The 20,736-nt window shown below is 38.2% G+C and overlaps 2 protein-coding genes across 13 annotated transcripts in view; one reads left to right on the forward strand and one right to left on the reverse strand.

Annotated features, from left to right (window-relative positions):
* PTPN21 (protein tyrosine phosphatase non-receptor type 21) overlaps positions 1–15,091 on the forward strand; it is a 57,727-nt gene extending 42,636 nt beyond the window's left edge. For 6 of the 10 annotated variants that reach the window (XM_039333450.1, XM_039333449.1, XM_039333452.1 and 3 more), the window contains 7 exons: positions 1,856–3,321; positions 4,130–4,270; positions 6,406–6,627; positions 7,627–7,755; positions 8,273–8,522; positions 10,787–10,947; positions 11,718–15,091. In XM_039333450.1, the coding sequence (XP_039189384.1) occupies positions 1,856–3,321; positions 4,130–4,270; positions 6,406–6,627; positions 7,627–7,755; positions 8,273–8,522; positions 10,787–10,947; positions 11,718–11,846 (2,498 nt within the window). In that variant the 3' untranslated portion in view covers positions 11,847–15,091. The remainder of the gene's footprint in view (positions 1–1,855; positions 3,322–4,129; positions 4,271–6,405; positions 6,628–7,626; positions 7,756–8,272; positions 8,523–10,786; positions 10,948–11,717) is intronic. The other 4 variants (XM_039333453.1, XM_039333455.1, XM_039333451.1 and 1 more) reach the window with 3 other exon arrangements.
* A 1,407-nt stretch (positions 15,092–16,498) lies between these two features.
* SPATA7 (spermatogenesis associated 7) overlaps positions 16,499–20,736 on the reverse strand; it is a 36,908-nt gene continuing 32,670 nt past the window's right edge. For all 3 annotated transcript variants that reach the window (XM_039333469.1, XM_039333468.1, XM_039333467.1), the window contains exon 12: positions 16,499–20,084. In XM_039333469.1, the coding sequence (XP_039189403.1) occupies positions 19,626–20,084 (459 nt within the window). In that variant the 3' untranslated portion in view covers positions 16,499–19,625. The remainder of the gene's footprint in view (positions 20,085–20,736) is intronic.

Below are 20,736 nucleotides of genomic sequence, written 5' to 3' on the forward strand. Positions count from 1 at the left end.
ATAAACTGTTGTAAGTTGAGAACCACCTGTAATCAGTGGTTGGATTCATAAAGACATAAAACAGTATATAAATGCAACAACTCTGGTTTATTCAGTAAACTGTGTTTAAATAAAACTTGACTTAGAACAGCAGTCCCCAACTTTTTCAACTTGATGGCCTAGTGGGGGGAGGTGTATGAGTGGCAGGCACACATGTGTGCGCACAACTCTATTTGTGTAGGTGGTGTGCGCACCCTCCATTTGCGCACGAGTGAAGGGTGCTTGCACTCGCTCACGAAGGTCCACTCATGCAAGTGGCAGGCACTTGTGCTTGTGCGTGAAGCTCCACTTGCGTCACCAGAGGCCACTTGAGCAGAGGGTGCTCTCGTGTGCTTGCCTACCACTTGTGTGCACACTTGCCATTTCTCTCATGGCCCAGTTTTGAACAGGCTGTGGCCCAGTAATGGGCCACGGCCCGGGGTTTGGGGACTCCTGGCTTAGAACATGCAAACTACTTAGAACCTGAATAAGGAACTGATTATATGGCTCTAATGTAAGAAAACAAGGTGCTGCCTTGTCTCAGAACAAATTTTTGTCTGGTTAGGTTGGTTATTGACATGGGCAACACCCTTCCAAGTTCTCCAAATTCTTCAAATTCCATCATGTGCTAGCTTGTTGTAGACATTGTAGGAAGAAAGCCATGTTTTCTATCATGGCAAAAAAATCTGGAGGAGTCTGCTGGTGCCTTTTGTGACTACATCCCTATACCTTTCAATTAAATGTGTTAGTTAGAAAAGTTGCTACCAAACTCCTCCTGATCACGTGCTATCTGCATCCTTAAACTGAAGGCTCTGGAGTTTGAACTGGATTTTTATATCAAATCTATATTCTGCCACTGAGTGGCTCTTTGTGCTACATATTATCTTAAGTTTCCATCTGGAAAATACAAGAGCATTTTTACAAGAGCAAAATTGAAACAGTGAACTTTATAATTAATAGTCATACTATTCATATTTTAAAGAGATAGAAAGAACTAATTACTAAAAGCTTGTTCAGCTGGTATGTAGGGAGGAGGATTTCTCATTAGCACAGTAGCATTCACTTCTGGAAGCTGGGTGCGGGGTCAAAGACTAAAGTTGTATGCTGTTATGAGTACTGTATTTGCAACATTTAGGTTTCCTAATGTTGACAATTAAAAGTCTTCAAGCAATTTTACTGTGTTATTCTGCTGAAAAGGGCATTCTGTGTGGCTAATTACAATATAAAGAGAATGTTGGGAAGAAAATATCAACTGGCTTTCGCTTGTTGTACTCTCTCTCTCTCTCTCTCTCTCTCTCTCTCTCTCTCTCTCTCTCTCACACACACACACACACACACACACACACACCCCCCAGTGGCAGGCCTGGGCCTCCGAGGCCTAGAACGGACTTCCAGAAGCAGCATGGGGTTCAGTCGATTCTCTGAACTCAACAAAATTTAGCTACTGGTTCTACCAAACTGGTGTGAACCAGCTGAATCCCACCACTAATACACACACATACACACACACAGTCCAAGGTTTCTCAGGATGGGAAGGCTGGGGAGTGAACAGACAGAATATTGTAGGTGGATTTGCAATATTGGTTTTATTTCAATATCTGTACATTTCGTTAAGTAGAAGCTGCTTTTGCTAATGGACTGGAATTAGATGTCTTGCACTTTATGTACTTTAAGTATTGACAATGAAGTTGTCATTTATTTACCCATGAAGGCATGGCTTTATTTTTAATTTTAAAATACATTGGTGAAGCAAAGGAATTGTATTGTGATAGTAACTGCTTTTTATCTCTTTCTACCATCATGTGGGTATAAATAGATGCAAACATTTCTATTCCAGATAATCTCTATGGAACTAACCAGAATGGCTATTACTGCCATTCTCAGACTAGCTTGGATAGAGCGCCGCATGACTATAATGGTAGAATCCGCAACGGCAGTGTCTACAGTGCTCACAGCACAAATTCCTTGAATAACCTGCAGCACTATATGCAGCCATCACCTATGTCCTCCAACCCAAGCATTACTGGCAGTGATGTCCTCCATTCAGATTATGTCCCATCGCATCGACATAGTGCCCTAATACCCCCTTCCTATCGGCCTACCCCAGATTATGAGACTGTGATGAAGCAACTAAGCCGAGGAATGATGAATTCAAACAAACAGAGTCATTCCATGAGAAACCTTAATATAGGCAATTCATACGCTTACAGTAGGCCTGATGCCCTGGTATACAGTCAGCCTGAAATCCGAGAACATGCTAACTTTGTTTCCCCCCATTCTGGTCATTATCCATTTAATCTGAATTACAGCTTCCACAGCCAGTCCTCATATCCGTATCCTCCTGAAAGACGCTTGGTAGTTGGAGCAGTGAGCGTTCCTGAATTAACAAATGTTCAATTGCAAGCTCAAGAATATCCTGCACCAAACATCATGAAGACTCAAGTATACCGCCCTCCACCTCCTTATCCTTATCCACGACCTGCTAACAGCACACCAGATCTATCCAGACACTTCTACAGCAGTAATAGTAACCCTGATCTCATCACCCGACGGGTCCATCACTCTGTTCAGACGTTCCAGGAGGACAGTCTGCCAGTTGCCCATTCCCTTCAGGAAGTGAGTGAACCTTTGACATCAGCTCGGCATGCTCAGTTGCAGAAGAGAAACAGCATTGAAATTGCTGGCCTGGCGCACAGTTTTGAGGCCATGAGGATTAAAGAGAGAACCATGTCAGCCTCAACTGCGGATGTGGCTCATCCAAAGGCAATCCCTTCTGGGTCACAGACTTCTGTATTCCTAGAAAAGGCAAAACAAGAAGAAATCAAGGAGCAAGAAGACAATGTGAATTATGGGCATAAGAAATCTCTTTCAGATGCAACAATGCTCATTCACAGTAGTGAGGAAGAGGAAGAATGTGAAGACGAAAGTAAGGCTAATCCAGCACTGCCATTCATCAATGGAAAACCCCAGCTTCCTTCCCTAATAGCATGTTATCCAACTGAATCTTTATTGAATTACCCTTATAGTTCCGTTCCTTCATCTCCTGGTCCTTTACATATACATGAGCCCAAATTGCACATTACTGAGACTGACAAGAGGGTAAAAGATGTGAGCCCTTCACACATCATGGGTGACTCTCAGGTGCTAAGGAGAGGAGACGGGCTGCTAACTCCATCTGTGTCAGAGTCTGACTTAACCATTTCTGCCCGCTATAGAGTGCGGAAGGATTCTGTAAAGAAGAGACCAGTGTCTGAATTACTGTCAGGGAAGAAGAATATTGTAGAAGGGCTGCCTCCTTTAGGGGTGAGTTTTCTCAAGGTTGTCTACTTTTCATCTTTTTATGTCATATTTGAAAAACTCTTCATATTAACCAAGCAGGAGATCAGTGGCATCGTAAGTATATGTCTCTATTGAGTTTGCCTATTGACAGCAAGGGATTTGTAGGCAATGAACATGGGACTGAAGGTACGAAGAGAATATTGTTTATTTTCAAGCTATGGTCCCTTCCATGGCCTGGAGAAAGCTAGTGTACACATGTTAACTTTAAGGAGATCTCATATTAATTCTCACATAGAAGTAGATCCACATGAAATTGTTTTTAATGGTCCTACTGGAAACATATCAAACATCCCAGATGTAGCTGAGAATGGAAAGGGCTCTGACTGTGAAATACAGCCCGGGGGACACCTCAGAAGAAGTGGGTCGATGAGCAGAGGCAGGCTGCAATGGTAAGTGGGTGCAGGGTGCATGGGGCAGATCCACCCCCCCTGGCCTACGGCTTATTTTTGGGGTAGGACTTATATTAGGCCCATCCCCCAAAATCAAGTTAAGGCTTACTTTTGGGGTAGGTCTTACTTTCAGGGAAGTATGGTATGACTGGAAAGAGAGAAACCTTTACTTTTATATAGTGTATATATATCATATATAGCTATGTTATGATTCACTACTTTATGAGGAGAAAATGTTTATATGTCTACACACACAGAGAGCCTTAGAGTACCAGACATGAATGGGGAAGTGTTCATATTCGTGTTTAGCCACAATTTTGTTGCTCCTCCAGTTTGTCTCTGGTTTCTATCACAGTGTATTTGGAAAGATTGTCTTCTTCCAGCAGGTCATGAAAAAGAACAGAGCTGAAGCTAAAAAAATGGGACCTTTGAAGTTAGCGGCTCTGAATGGACTAACATTATCTCGTCTTCCTCTGCCAAGCGAGGGGAAGGAAGAATCTCCCAGAACAACAAATGATGAACGGGTTGGTCTGATGTTTGCTTAGGATATATCGGTGTTTTGAAAATTCATCCCCAGTGCTTAGTTATTCAAACTTGGCTATTCAAATTCATTTTGGACACAAGAATAGTATTGGGATTGGTCATCAGTTTGTCAATCAGCAGTTTCTTTTAACTGCTGAGAGCACATGAATATTTTGAAGCTGGATTTATTTATTTAAGTTTAGTTAGTTATCTATGTACTACTAAAACTCTCTTGTCATGTCCTTTAATTTGGCAAAACAGTGCATCATAGAGCAACAATTTTTGAACTAACATGCTTCAAATGGCCTAATATATAAAATGTGTCCAAAATCCAGAACCCTTGACTCTCAAAAGAATAAAATTTAGAAAAGTTGTGGCTGGTTTACTATTACTGGCTGCTGCTGTACTGCCACGGTGGATATGTAATCTTCCTTTTCAATGTCTGTGACAGTTTCAGCTAGTTTCATGATCCCTTAGTCCCTCACCCTCCCAGCAGCAACCACTGATCTGCCGGCAGGGCAGGGCAGGGGAAATTTATGATGGTCTCTGCCAGATTCCCACAGGAAAACTCAGTGGGGAAGCTGTCAGGAAGTTGGACATTGCTTCTACTCCCACTGCTTTTTTGCCTGTCCTTTGTCATTCCATTTCTCTGTTTAGATAAAGAAATATCTCTGAAAAGATGATCGAGGCACAAGTTGTATAGTTTCTTCATTAAAAATGGTTTTAAAATGTTTACATACCATGATATTTGTATCCTAGACCAGGAGTCCTCAATCCCCAGGCTGCAGCTCACTACTGGGCCTTGAGCCTTTTGGAACTGGGCTGCAGAAGTAGTGGGCAACCCTGTGTACGTGCATCCCCACTCATGCAAGCAGCAGATGACTGCCTGCGCGCACACTTCATTTGTGAGCAACAGGCACATGCACATGCCGCTCATGCAAATGGAGCTGCATGTACGCACACTTGCCTCCTGCGTGCATGGGACAACCCTCCCCCATCCTGCCAGTCTGAAAAGCTGAAAAGGTTGGGGAATTCTGTCTTAAACAGCCTTCATACAGCAAACAATGGTTAAAAGAAATGCTAGATATCAATCACCATATTATTACAATCTTTTGATATTGATTCCTTGTTCTGTGTCTGTAAGAATGGGGTCAGTGGCCCTAAATAAATTTCAGGGTCTGTTCCATGGCCTTGAGCTTTCCAAATTATCCTTGGCTTCATCTCATTTCAGGTATTGGCTGTTTGGAAGTTCACTGCTAGGTTTTATTTGTACATGCATCTAAATTGTTTAATTTGTTTTGGTGTCAACGCAGCTAACATCAGATATTCTTGCTTTGATAACAGATGGAAATGCAGCCATTTTCTCTATTGCTTTTAGAATTAGTTGATGCTGGGAGGGAGAATAGGGATGAGAGTTCAGCTAGTCATAACAATAATAACTTAGTTGTGGGAACCCAAGGACATTGGGCCCAGAGCTGATAGTGTTTTGGTGGGCTGGAGAAAGGCCGCACTTGAAGCTAATTGAGGAATGTGATTTATGACTGTTTATTGGAGGAGGGAATTGCACTTTGTTACTTTGTAACCAGGGGAGAGGAATTTAGTTTCTGGTTTTAACAATATAGTGCCAATACTTTGTTTCTTGAATAAAAGATTCTTTAAGGTAAACAATGCCTCAAAGTTCTTTTGAAGATTTTCATCTGTTGGAAACATGACATTTGGTGTGTTTGCAGTGTTTGTAACAATGAGAAGAAACATACAAATATTTAAAATATGTTACAAACCATTGGGAAATTTAGCTTAAGGGGAAAAGCAAGAATGTTTTAGATAAACTCAGAAAATGTAAAATGGGAAATTGCAGGATCCAATCTGGGTCGGTCACCAGGATCCAAGGTTTTTGTCTTCCAAGCTTTCGGATTTTTGCTGGCACCCAGGCTAGAGAGACATTCCCTGAGGGTGACTCCAGTGCATGTCTGAAGGCTTGGATGACTTAAACCTCGGTCTGGATCCTGCAACATTATCCTGAGACATGTATATTCACCTTCATTCATCATTTCAATTATTAATTAATTTAATTATTTTAATGTTATAATTTATTATTAATTAATTATTACTTTCATCTGTTTTTCTATATTTTTAGTTTAAAGGTTTGGAACAACGGTTAGACCAAGGGATGGTGTTTACAGAATATGAACGGATTCAAAAGAAAAGGCTGGTAGAAGGTGACTGTTCAATAGCCTGTCTCCCAGAAAATGCAGAGAGGAACCGATTCCAGGATGTGCTTCCTTATGATGACACCAGAGTTGAGCTAGTCCCTACTAAGGAAAATAATACAGGTTACATCAACGCATCACACATTAAGGTAGGGTTAGAAATAAGATGTGTATTCAGAAACAGTTCTTCCACTTAAATTTCAAAAACTTCTTAAAATATCACTCCTCCCCCAAATCTGAGTTCATACTCTCTCTCTCTCTCTCTCTCTCTCTCTCTCTCTCTCTCTCTCTCTCTCTCTCTCTCTCTCTCTCTCTCGATAGATAGATATAGATATAGAGATATATACAGTAGATATAGAGATATAGATAGAGATATATGTCTTGAGTGTTTTTTTGATGCATCCTGTCGGCCCAAATATGGGAAGAAGAAATCTTCTCAGCCTAGATTGGGCTGATACAGGCAAAAGATTTCTGCCTCCCATATTTGGGCCGACAGGGTGCATCAAAAAAACACTCATGACATATCTCCTCCCCTGTCTCTTCCCTCCCTGATACAGCTGACAAAGTGAGAAAGAGCCTGTGGCCTAGTGGTCAACACAGCTGCCTAACATGCAAGCAGCCCAGGTTCGAATCTCAGAAGGTATGGCTGGCTGATGAGAGCTAATTAGCTCGAAACAGCTATACCAGTCTCCCTTTAACTCTTTGTTAGCAATCCAAAAATTTAGCACTTAGAGATATATGTATATAAGTTAATATAATTGCTTGACATGCTTAAAAAATTTCAGTCCAACACAGCAAAAAGCATAGATTGGGGAATTGCGGTTGGCACTATATAAGCTTAAGAATGTAAGCATAAAATGATTTCATAGCGTTATCTTCATTCTAAAATCCACGGAAAAAAGGCATTTCCTGTCCCTTGTCCCCACTCCTAAAGTAATGGTCCAAGAAAGCATCTTGGAGGGAACCATGTTTAAGGGAAAGAATAAACATTTATTTTGTTCCATTCTTAGCATTTAGGTTTTACAAATGTCTGTTTCTGAAATTAAATACAGAAATTAAAAAATATGGCTGGGTTTTTCCCCCGCTTGCATTGTGGACCAGTATCCTTTCATAATCTTGGCATCCATATCCTGTTTCCTATTCTACAGGTCTGTGTTGGGGGCATGGAGTGGGATTATATTGCAACCCAAGGTCCTTTGCAAAATACATGCCAAGATTTCTGGCAGATGGTATGGGAGCAAGGGGTTGCCATTATAACCATGGTGACAGCAGAAGAGGTAAATCTATCTTCTTGAATCATATATCACCCCTCAAAAATATAATTTTGAAACAAACGTATGGACGAGCCTTCTGTTTAAGCTGATTTTGTCTTGGTTGGATTCCAGAAAATGACATAGAAAACTAGTATGGAAAATCATTCAAAACCAACACATACTTTAGCTAGTTTGGTGCCTTTTAAATGTTTAAGGACTGTAACTACTTGAATTGTCAGTCTGCCTTTTTCTATATGAAAATATGGGAAGTTGCATTCCAATATATTTGTAGAACATCAAGTTGGAAAGCAGCTGATTTAGGAATAAACAGTAGACATTCGGATGTCTCCTGATCCTTGTATGTCATTGGCTTGTGCAACTCACAGCCCAAGTTGGATTACAAGGTATTTGAAAAGATACTTTGAAGATGAAGGGATGAAGAATTAGTAAACTCCTTGACCAAAACTAATAATAAATAATATATCAAAAAATAAATCTTGTGGAACATTCTGCAGCTACCTCTTTATTCTTTTGCTGATAGACATTATGTTTGCAGGAAGGCGGCCGAGAGAAAAGTTTCCGATACTGGCCACGACTTGGTTCAAGGCACAACACAGTGACCTATGGGAGATTCAAGATTACCACTCGCTTCCGGACAGATTCTGGTTGCTATGCCACCACAGGTTTGAAGATTAAACACCTCCTCACAGGACAAGAAAGAACAGTTTGGCATCTTCAGTATACTGACTGGCCAGAGCATGGTTGCCCAGAAGACACAAAAGGGTTTCTGTGTATGTGCTTGTCTTCTTCTTCTTCTTTTTTTTTTTTTACTTACTGTTCATTTTCTATTATCTCTTCTATTATGTGAAACCTGCTGAAGCAAAATAGGTCTGGGGCTGATAATTGCCTGCATGGAAAACGATATAATCTGTTGGTTACCTTCAACTTACATTTTTAAAAGTCCTGTCTGTAAAGGCTGGGGATATGGGGGATATCTAAATAAAGCCTTGAATAGCTAAGTTTTGTCTTACAGCTATGGCTCCCCAGGCCATGTATGAAATCTAAATGCACACCTTCCACTATGTGCATGGTGATCTAAAACCTGTTGTGTGCAATTGTAAGGTTAGCTTATTTTTTTTTTAAAAAGAGGCCAAATCAGCCCTGAAATACATTGTAAAAATACTGAAATCTTGTAAGTTTTAATGTCCTCACAAGATTTCAGCTTCTTTGTGTGTATGTATGTGTGTGTGTGTGTTTTGTGTGTGTGTGTGTGTGTGTGTGTGTGTGTGTGTGTGAGAGAGAGAGAGAGAGAGAGAGAGAGAGAGAGAGAGAGAGAGAGAGAGAGAGAATATGCAATTTATAAGATAGGTGGACAACATCAATAGTTGTTTAGGTTCTGTGCTAAAACAGTTTATTGCAATATGAAAGAATTATTATGCATTTTGTATGTTAACCTTAATCTCTCTTCCTCCCACATTGCCATAAGGATAATTGAGGACACTTTTGTTTTCATTTCTGCTGTTTTGTTCTGTTTGGAACTTTAGTCATTAAAAATTAGTCATTGCATTTTAATCACAGTTGTCCCCTAGGAGAAAATAAGAAATTGTTGTTAAGGATACACAAGTACTGTAAATAAATTCATCTCATTTCAGAAGAGAAGGTTGTTTGAAGAGCAAGCAAGGCTGAAATTTACTGAAATATACCAACATTTCATTGAATTAAATTAATTATAAGTTATTTAAATTCCTAGTTATGTTGTGGAAAAACCACAATACTTACATCAGAAGGGTTGGAGAAAACAGGCTTTATTTGTGCACAATGGTTCAGAGCATTAGCATGACAAATTCTGAACCCCGGGCCACTCCCAGGGAGTAATTCTTATAGTATTGACCACCCACGCCTTGTCCTCAGGGTGGCCCTTATCTACCTTTGACACACTAAAACGGAGAAGTTTATATCTTGAGGCCACACAAGGAAAAAGGAGAAGTTCACACAAACGGCTGTCTTACCACACCTCTCTACACCACACCTCTCTACACCACACCTCTCTACATGGTAATATCTTACACCATCTGTGACTTTCAGTGGACACTTCTTGTAAAATGGTTTCTACATAGCATGAGCACATCTTTATAGTAATGACACACAAGTTATATTATTCAGCCAAGCTTAATATTACCTAAAGCTATTACCTAAAGTTTAATATTATTATTAGTTAAAAACAGCATACAGCATTCATGTTAATTAAGATATATTTCTCATGACATGTCCCTGTCCACCTCAGTTAGAAGGCAAAATGTATGTTTATTTATATGTTACATACATTCAAAGATCCAGCAGACTTATCTGGGTGGTATTTGCAACCTGGATTAGAAGTTCTGATACACCCCCCATGGCCACATGATCACATTTTGTGTATTCGCAGTCAGTCTGCATTTACTTCTATTTGCAGCATCTGCAATCATGTGACTATGATTTATGACTATTTTGCTAGAAACTTGCATTTGCTTCTGGTTCCTGGCAAAAAAAAACACCCATTGAGGAAAATAGGTTCACTTAACAATTGTGATCTTCACTTAATGACCACAGATTTGCTTAAAGACCACTGCAAAGAATGACATCAAATAGGTCACGTGATGATTTGTTGAATGACCAGCATGACTTACAAAAGATCAAATCACAATCATAACTTGAGGATTACCTGTAGATATATATTCCAGATAAGTGTTAGTGTGCAGCACTGCTAAATTGTCTCTTGAATCAAATGATTTGATAGATACATTTCTGCAGTTTTATTGGCTGAAATGTAGAGGTGGTTTCAAGTATCTTTTTCCCAGGATGTTTCCCAGATCTACAGCCCTGAAATTTTTTTTTTAAGATCTCCTATCCAAATACTAAACTTAGTTTTGTTTAATTTCTGAAGTCAAAAGTTGAATAGTTCAATACATACTTGGAATTCAGATATACATTTCTCTTACTACAAAGTCCAAAAAAAATATCAGTGATATCTAATTTAAATATTTTCCCCTTTCTTCTTTTCCTCTGGATCCAATAGCATATTTGGAAGAGATACAATCAGTACGCCGGCATACCAACAGTACCGCAGACCCTGCGATTCCCAATCCCCCTCTACTGGTGCACTGCAGTGCTGGTGTAGGAAGAACTGGAGTGGTCATCCTATCAGAGATCATGATTGCCTGTTTGGAGCACAATGAGGTTATTTCTTAATTTTTAAACTAGGAATTATGGGAGTCAACAGGAATACCTTCTAGGGCAGGGGTGGGGAACCTTGGCTCTTTTATGACTTGTGGACTTCAACTCCCAGAATTCTTGAGCCAGCATGGTTCCCCACTCTTGCCCTAGGGGATACCCACTGAGGAAGCCCACTAAAGATTATTTCATGGAGTGATGATCCTCGCAATGTGCCAACTTTCTTTCCTGATTGCAGTAACTACTGGACAATGGAGATTAACTGCAATATGCTTGTCTCCAGGTTAGATTGGAAATTACAAAAAATAGCATGTTTTTTTCCAGGAAGATATTCCTAAATACCCTTGTCAGAGCAGCGCCTAAAAAGACTATCATGTCATTTCCTTCCTCTTCTGTTTCTTTCCATTCGCTGATATTTAAAGATTTGTCACATAAGTGTCTATATAGTTGTCAGCCCTTCAAGATAGTCCAGACATGAAACCAAAACCATGAGTGCTAACACTGCCTTTATTGCATTGTCACAGTAGCAGAATCTTGCAAGTCTGAAAGCACTTTTCCCTTCTCTTCCCTTTTCTGAGAAGTAGGGAGGAGCCCTTTTGAGATGCTTTCTCCACCCTTGTGCCTTCTGTGGGCTGAGATTTCTCTTCTCTGATCCGTTGCCTAGGCTGCGGCTCTTCCTCCTGTTCTTCCCAGATTATTCTCACAGTTCATTACATCTGTTGTGGCTTATTGTCACCACTTAAATGATTTTCCAGCTTGTGTGTATGTTTTTTTAGGCACTGGATATTCCAAGGATGCTAGAAATGCTGAGGCAGCAAAGGATGATGATGGTGCAAACCCTAAGCCAATACACGTTTGTCTATGGTGTTCTCATCCAGTTCCTTAAGAGTTCGAGGCTTATATAAGCTTTCTCCACTCAACTTCAAAAGTCTACTTCTTTGCAAGAGTTTACAAAAGCAGAAGTTTGCCTTCCAGGACTACATGCTTCTTGTGAAGTTTGAAAATTCAGTATGCAACTGGACATTGCTTTTGCAGAGGTCATGTTGAAGCGGAAAAGAATGTGGGGGTGATGGTGGTTTGAAATGGGAATTTGGGTAGGTGCACCATGATTCATCGTGTTCTTCCGATGAAACACTGTAGGCACACAACTGCTGTTCCTAGGAAGACATTACTGCGCTACGCTGAAAATCATGATGGTCATAATTTTATGAATGGAAAGCTATACTGATGTATACTTGTAGATAGACTGTGGTGAATGAAGTGTGCCCTGCCTATAGAGTAGTCATAAATGGCATCATTGTGCTTGGTTTTTTTATTTCAATCTCTGTGTGTGAATGTTTGTGTGTGTGCTGATTTTTATATTGGAAACAGCATCAGAAAAGCCATTAAAGGAAGCACTTAAAGTAGAGACTGTTGGGCTATTTATTTATTTTTTTGCCAGAAGTGGGGCACTTCTCTAGAAACTGCAGGCTACAGGCAGCACACGATAAAATAAATTGAGTATTTTGTTTAAGATTTGTAACAGGAAAAGAGTTAAATGGAAGATAGTAATGGCTGATAAAATTTGTGGTACATTAAAAAAGTAGTTGGCAAATCTTTGAAGGGAAAAAAAGTGAAAATGAGATGGCAGAGGCCAGGATAAAATTTATAGCTGCTGTTGTATTATCCTCCAGTAAGAAATGATCGTTGGGTCACATTCCAGGTCAAAAAGTACAGTAAAAGGAAAAGGTTATCCTAGGAAATCCCGTGTAGTTCCTCAAAACTTCATAAAGTAGTTATCAATGAAGTGTAGCTCCAGAATGATTTTTTTAAGGAACAGTTTGTTACTTCTGGTTGAAATCAAGGTGAATAGAGATGAATATTTAAACACTTGTTTAAATATTTTATTTATCTAGGGGAGCGGTATGTTTATCTGCTTAACATGCAATTTTCATTTTAGAAAAAGGTATTGAATGTGGCGTGAGTAAAACAGAATTTGATTTAATGTGGAATGTGGTATTGGTCTGCATAATTTAGCAAAGTGGCTGTAAAATTGCTTTTGTTAATTCCTTTATCAAGAAAGTAAAAAGTAAAAAGAAAAGAAAAAAGAAAAGAAAAGAAAAGAAAAGAAAAAAGGGATGTTTTTTAGAGTCACCGAATTTATTTCTCTTTTCCTCTGGATAACATCTCCAAAGCAGCCTCTCCAATAACATTATGCTAACATTAGAAAGTCTGCTTGCTTATTAAAGCAGAAGTGACTGGTGGAAAGTGTTTCTATGAAAAGCAAAAAAGTTATGTATTTTCCATTATGCTGTACAGTGTGCCAAAGAGAATGGAAGGGAGGGAAGGAAGGAAGGATGGATGCATGCATGCCTCAGGCAGTCATACAACACAGTAAGCATAGTATGATACTTTGAACAACATGGGAGCTATTTCTTCAAAGCAGTACTATTTGTCCTTTTGAGATTATTATAGTTTGTTAAGCCAGAAGTCAAATTGATCTATGTTTGTGGTGCAGACTCTAAGAAATAATTCTTTTACATTTTAGTCATGTCTATTCTTCCATTATACACTCTCCAGTTGAGATGTCAAAAGGTGTTTCTGTGATGCTTAGATTATTTGATTGGTCTTCATGGCAAAAAGAAAAAAACAAAAAAAACAGATGGGTTGGTACCTGTGATGCTAATTTCCAATGTGCAGTCTCAATGTTCCTTGTTTTTTTCACCACTTGGGAACTGTGTGTATGAACTGGTTTTCCAGGCAATTTTTACCAGGTGATAGTAGCAGTTTTTTTTTAAAATGATCCATTTAAGATGTTGGCTTTTGCCTATCTTCCTTGAATGAGCATTTCATTTTGAAAAACTATCTTCTTCAGAATTGCTTTTCAGAAAGTTAGATATTTGGCATAAATGCTTAATGGAAAGATGGGGCCATGCATTAGGAAGGGCTGAAGAGACATTTGGAAGTGTTGGTGGCTACAATACTGTACAATAATTTGCAGAATGATGTTCTTAAACCATTCATTTTAACTTTTGAAATGGTAGTCCAAGTTTATAAAAGTGTGTTCCAAATAGTTTTTGAAATTCAAATTTTAATTTTTAAGGCTTAGTTAAATTCTGTCTTTTGGCTCTCTAACGTTCTGTGAAAAAATATTTAGTGTACATTTTCTGTAAAATGAAACTGCTGTTTATTTGGGCCTGGCTTGCACAGCACAAAGTAGAAAGGAAGAAGTGGAATTTTAATATTATGGATGAACCTATTTATGAGGTGAGTTGAAACAATAGCAGGTCTCAGAGCTCAAGGATTCTGCTCTTGTCTGTTTCTCAGCTGGGATCTCTTCTACCAGTTACACTTGGTAGGGGTGGGATGTAGTGATTTCTCTGTTCTGTGCTTGAATGATCCATGGCCTTAACTAGCATCCATCACAGAGCAAAATGTACTGCAAAGTGAAATCATCCTCTAAATATCTAAATTACATGCATTTTGTAACTTTCATGTGAACAGTGATAAACTGTTGCAAGCAATATGATTTATATGGTTGCTTTGCTGTTTGTGTATGTGGTTTGATGTTCTAAAATCTAAGCTCAAGATCAAATTTATAAGCTATGACACTTACAAACAAACCTATTCCAGTGCAGTGAAGGAGAGTGAAAAAAATCTCAATGGCACAACATTGCACTGTCCAATCTATGTACAAACCAGAGAACTATGGGTTTACTCCTTTCTTTGTGAAGCATACTCTTTTCTTTCCTAATCTTCAAAATGTAATTGTAGGTCAAATTACTGCAGATAAACTCTCACATTACTATGAGCAGGAGGGGAAATATTTTGAAGAATGTAAAAGACTGGAAAGAGAGAAGAATGCTCTCTGAATTGAGGATCTTGTTGCTACAATACTGTAGGGACCAGTTTCTTTGCCTTTCTCTTACCTTTTGGGGGTATCTAGTTCTTTCCAACTCAGTTGTTGCTCTATTCTGAATGTATCTTTTGGGCATAATTTTCTTTAAACTGAATTTTATGTTTTGAACAAACTACTAAATGAACTAGTATGTTGTTTGGCCAAAATCACTGTTGACATGATGCTGTGTTATGAAATTAAGTAAGTGCCGCTGTGATTTTTTTTCCTCAAAGAAGTCCCATGGTGCTAAATAAAATAGCATGAAGCAAACCACATAGTTGTGGTTAGTGTATTATAATGCATGCCTTTTTAAAATTCCACTATATTTTGTCCTCATTTTTTGAGCACAGATTGAGAAGAAATTATGCTTAAATATATTAAGAGAAGTTATGTGCCATTTTATTTTATTAGAACCACCTTTAAACATACGAAGGATGTTTGAAACAATCTAAAATGAACTTCCAGGTTCCAGAATAAAAATGTCCACTTGGGTTCGCTAAAATATGTTCCTATTAAATCTGTAAAAAAGCTACAAAAATAACCAAATCTGGTCATACTTTTTTACAGACAAAATACATAAAATCAACAATGTCAAACTTTCTTTGTGATGCTGTTTTCTTGTATTCATCATGGACCCAAACATGTCCGGCCTCATTGTTGAATTACTGTGAGACAATTTGGATTCATAGGCTACTACAGTAGTATGGAATCTATTTTGAATTATTCAATTCTGTGCTTTTTTTTTCTGCCAAGAAAGTACTTGTTAAGATAAATGAGAGCCAGTTTGGTCTAGTGGTTAAGTCACCAGGCTAGAAACCAGGAGACTGTGAGTTCTAGCCCTGCCTTGGGCATGAAGGTTGGCTGGGTGACTTTGACCCAGTCACCCTCGCTCAGCCCAGCCCACCTCATAGGGTAGTTGTTGTGGGGAAAATAGGAAGAAGTGTTATGTATGTTCCCTGTCTTATTTATAAAAATAATAAAGACAGGTTTTTAAAAAATAAATCTAAATGAACAATGCTGCACATTTCCACGCCAGTAGAGTCTTTCCAAGGGACTGAACAGCACTTGTTTGGAAAGGAACTGATCATGAACATCATACAGCACTTGTTTGGAAAGGAACTGATCATGAACATCATTCATTCATGTCCTACCATACTGAAGAGATGTGGATTGAAGTCCAAGAAAATAACTCCCATGCTGCTCTTCTAATGTATGAAGATGTAGTGCTGGAAGTTAGTTTGGGGCAAAAGAATTGATATTGCATGGGGTTATATGTTGAAACAGATGCCTCAACATCCTACTAGCCTTAAGCAATTAAATCTATGCAAGGGAAAGACAATGATTTTTACACAATTTCTCCTCTTCTTTTTTATGTCAGTATACAAGGATTTTTGCAGTACCTTCCTTGAACAATAGCATGTCTCAAAACTGAAGTATTATTTTTTAATGTCAAGCTAAAGTATTTTTTACACAGTAAGATTTGCTTTGTCTCCATCAAGTGTAAAAATGTATAATTGCTGCAGCTTTAACTCATGTACAATTGAGATGGGTTTTTAAAACAATGTGCAGATTATATTTGATAGAAAGGGTTGTTTTTCTTTGATATGTAATATATGTGAAATGAATTATATTATACGTCTATTTTTGCCATGAAAATAAATTTTTGAAGCGCTTCAAACATGAGTTGTTCCATAACTTTATTGAATACTGATCTTTTGGACGTAGAAACAATAATACTGAATACAATGTAAAAATCAATCCATTTCATAATCCAAGAGGATACCTTCAAGCATGTTGCATAAAGTTGTTTATTACAATTCCCAATGGTGTTGCGTGACATTTTAGATCAAGTATTTAGTTGCAGGCATTCATACTACAGAAGTAGTATCCTACAGTAATTTCTGTACAGAGCAGATTAGATTACATCAGGCATGTCCAGCCTTTTGGCTTGCCTGGACTGCATTGAGTTAAGAAGAATTGTCTTGGATTGCATATAAAATATATAATATAGATAATGCATATAACAAACTTCCTTTATTTTGGGGGGTCTTATGGGGCTGTATACTAGCTGTCCAGGGCCACATGTGACATGTGGACTATGAGCTGGAAACACCTGGACTAGATGATCTTCAAGGTATCTACCAATCCTTATATTCCCATACTGAAAACAATTTATGAATCATCAGGAGACTCAACAAAGCATCGTGTTGTTCTGAAGACAATCTAGGTGGAATATGAAAATACCACCAAATCTATCTGAAATCTCTAAATTGCTGGTCCTGCTTCAGTCAAGATTGATAGACGTCGAGAGTTTCCTTTGATTATTCAAAATTCAACTATTCACAGTCAATTGAGTGAAAAATATTGGGGTAATCTAAGTCCTTTGCCCTGTAATAACAGCTTGAGCTTTGAAGGGGGGGGGTAGATTATTACCAGAGAATTTGCTTACCTTACAAGGCAGAATCCTGATCCACAGGCACACTCATTTAACTTTTATTTTGAGAAATGGCAAATAATCAGAACTGTTCAAATAAGGTGGATAGAGTTTGGACCATATTTGTGATGAAAGAGCACCTACTGCTCCAAATTGTTCCTATTTTCAAGCTTTCTGAAACTGGCTTACACCCTCCCCCCCAAATAGATGGAGGTATTTTCAAAATACTGACTGACCACGACGATGATTTCTAGGCATGTTTGTCCCCTTTAATTTCTTATCAAAAATGCACTTCCTCCCTGGGGCTGAGATGATGCATTCCTTCCCTCATTTGAGATATGAAGAGTCATAAACACATAAGCCTTGTAGGAGGAAGGGCATGGCTGCAAAACGTTTTTGTATTATTCAGGGAAAAGGTTTCTTCTGAGCAAACCAATTTATAAAGCAAAACACCACAGTGCTTCCATTTCTGAGTAAGTTGCAGTCCAAAATTACTTATCCCTTTGGCAAATACCAAATTTAAACCAACATCTCTCATCTTTAACATTGCATCCTGGTATTATTTACAGTGCTATATATTTTCAAAATATCTGCATTTAATGAACAAAGCAAGTGGGAAAGGATTTTTTTTTTAAAAAAAAAGGGGATGCCAAAGAGCTTGTTAATGATTATTATTTTTGGATCTTTTGTTGAGATGATTATTTGTTAATGACTATTTTTGGAGTCCTTCAGTTGAGATGATTAATAGTAGTTCTAAAGTGGGTACCATATTTCTATAGTAAATTTAGCACTTCAAAGTTCATTTGAGAAAACAGCTGCTTTCCAGTCAAACAGCAGATTTCTAAATATAAGAATGTTGTCAACTCAGCTCATTCATATATCTGAGTCTGACAAAAATGCCAACTGGGTTCAAAATGGTCACATTATTTGCTTACCCTTAACTCAATCTCTTTTCACCCAAAACCAGCTAGCTATGCTCATTTCATCCAGCTACAGAAGATGTAAGAGAAAAGACATAGGCCATTTAAGCTCCTTTGCCAAGAGACTAGTATTAGTCTCTTTTTTCTAAAGTTTCTATTTAAGCTAGTTTGGGTAAGAAATCAACCAACTTTAGAAAATCATATTACCATTTTCTGTTTCATCATTTCCATTTGCTTTTGGATCATGCCCCTTAGGTTGTCAGTTTGTGAGCAACTACATTAAAATATATATTCTTCTATAAAGCTTTTGAATGAAAATGGGGTAAACATAACTATTTTCCTATTCTGTCAATAGGTGGACACTATTTTCATAATTCATTCAACGAAGAGTATTGTGTGTCATTTTTGGATGCTTTCTAGAAAAAAAATTTGCTATGACACTTTGCCACAAGAACAAAATTTAACTCTTTGCAGCCCACCTTCAAATAGATCCCTTACTTGAAAGCATCACACTACTGTGATAGAAGCTCCATTCATTTTATATATATATCATAGTGTTGCATGCATGTACATAGGTACACTTGTGTGATTCTGCATTTGTCTGGTTGTGCAATCTCTCTTCATGATACTTGTGAGTGGAAATTAAAATCTAACAACTGAAGTTTTCAAGGTCTTCCGGTTTTATGTAATGGGAACTTTATTATTGAGCCTACTTGAAGAGAGTTACCAATTACACAATGAAACACACTGCTTGCATTTGGACTATTGTCTAAAGGCTTGAGTGATCAGTATATCAAACATCCCTGATATAGAACTAATATCATCATGCAAATAGCAGTGAGTTCATTTTATCCTGTCAGCCGCAAGTGAAAGGAGACATCAGACAACTAGTTAACACTATGACTGTGTGATCGTCCATTGTTGGTAAGTCAGAGGTTCTATCAACTGATCCATGCTTTAAAAGATGAAAGGATAAATCCTTCATCTGAATACTGCATTGCAAAGGATGCTTCTCTGTTAAAATCAGACAAAACAATCCTGGTTCACTAAACAGCAGGCTGCACCAGATATCTGCACAGATATGAGAAATGTATATCTATTTGGAAAAGAATTTAGAAGGGCAGGCATATTAATTCAGAGACAGTTTTTACTCCTGCAAATTTTATATTCATTATTATAAGTGCATTTTGATAAATATACTGCCTTTAAAATAAACATTATGCCCCAAACTATATGCCTAGTCTTTTCTGCAGTTAAAAACCTTACACATTCCAATTTTGTCTATTGTTTCTTACAATGTTCAAAAAAGTCTGACTTCTAATATTTCAAGCCCATTTGCAAACAAAAAGTATTAAAAGGCTGATTTGCTAGCATTTTATTTAATTTTCAAAGTTCAGATCTCTGCATTGCTGACTAGATGAACTGCCCGGTTTGGTGCTTTGCTGCTAGTTGTTTACTCCTGGGCCCTGATCAAAGAGATGGGTTCTGTCATGCTTTCTTTCAGTTCATCAACTTCTCTCTCAGATTCACTTGTTTCAAGGTCAGCATCACAGGTGGTTGAATTGCATGTTGGTGGCAATGGACATGTGGTATCTGGAGTTTCATCAGTTTTCATGGATGGGGGATTCAGCTCAATGTTCAGTAATTCCTTGATATCCTGAGAAATTGCATCCTGGTCTTCTACTTTCTGTAATTTATCATTGTGTACAGTGAGGTCACTTGTTATTAAATCCATCGCATTTAAAAGCTCTTCACTTTTTGACACTTTGCTCTGGGATATACTGGTAAGTTGAAGGTGCTCTGCTGATTCATTCTGTAAATGTCTATATGCATCGGACACTCCGGCAGACTTTTCCTCCCTGTCGCAGCCCAAGTCAACTTTTAGAATCTCCAGCAGGTGGCGCATTTTGTTCTAAGATAAGACAAAAAAATTAGACAGCAGTAATTAAAAATATGCCTCATAACAAAAATTTATAAAATTTAAAAATCCATCAAGAAGTTTATCAAAGATAAGTAAGTTCCTACTTATCTACTCTCATTTGCATACTTTTAAACTGCTAGGTGGGCAGGAGCTAGGTAAAGATGGACACTCACTCACCCCGTCATGCAATGATGGGGTCTCAACCCCGGGTTGTCGGCTTTGCAGCCAACAAGCCCAGCGCTTTAACCACTAAGCCATTGCACTGCCCATAACTGGCATACCAGATGGTTGTGCAAAGGCCCTCATGACCACAGCTGCCACATGCTCTTCAAGCAGCAGCTGAAAGTCCAGAAAGCTTTACAGCATATACAGATGACATTGATCCAGGAAATCTTATTATTAAATGAGCAACATATTCATAATTTGTCACTTTGCATAAGTGATAAATGAAAGTAGAGAATAATTATATATAATCATGATATGATAGCTTATTCCATCTAACCATTCAGGATTACAGTTATCAGTTTATCAACTCTGGTTTGTTCGAGAAAGATAAAGTCTTGGAACCAAGTTTGATTCTGGATGACTACATGAACTTATCCATGCTGTTTATTTATTTATCTATCAAATGTATGTAGCCACC

This window comes from Crotalus tigris, unplaced genomic scaffold, assembly GCF_016545835.1.
Source record: "Crotalus tigris isolate CLP2741 ecotype Arizona unplaced genomic scaffold, ASM1654583v1 scf7180000024506.1728113, whole genome shotgun sequence".
NCBI lineage: Eukaryota > Metazoa > Chordata > Lepidosauria > Squamata > Viperidae > Crotalus > Crotalus tigris.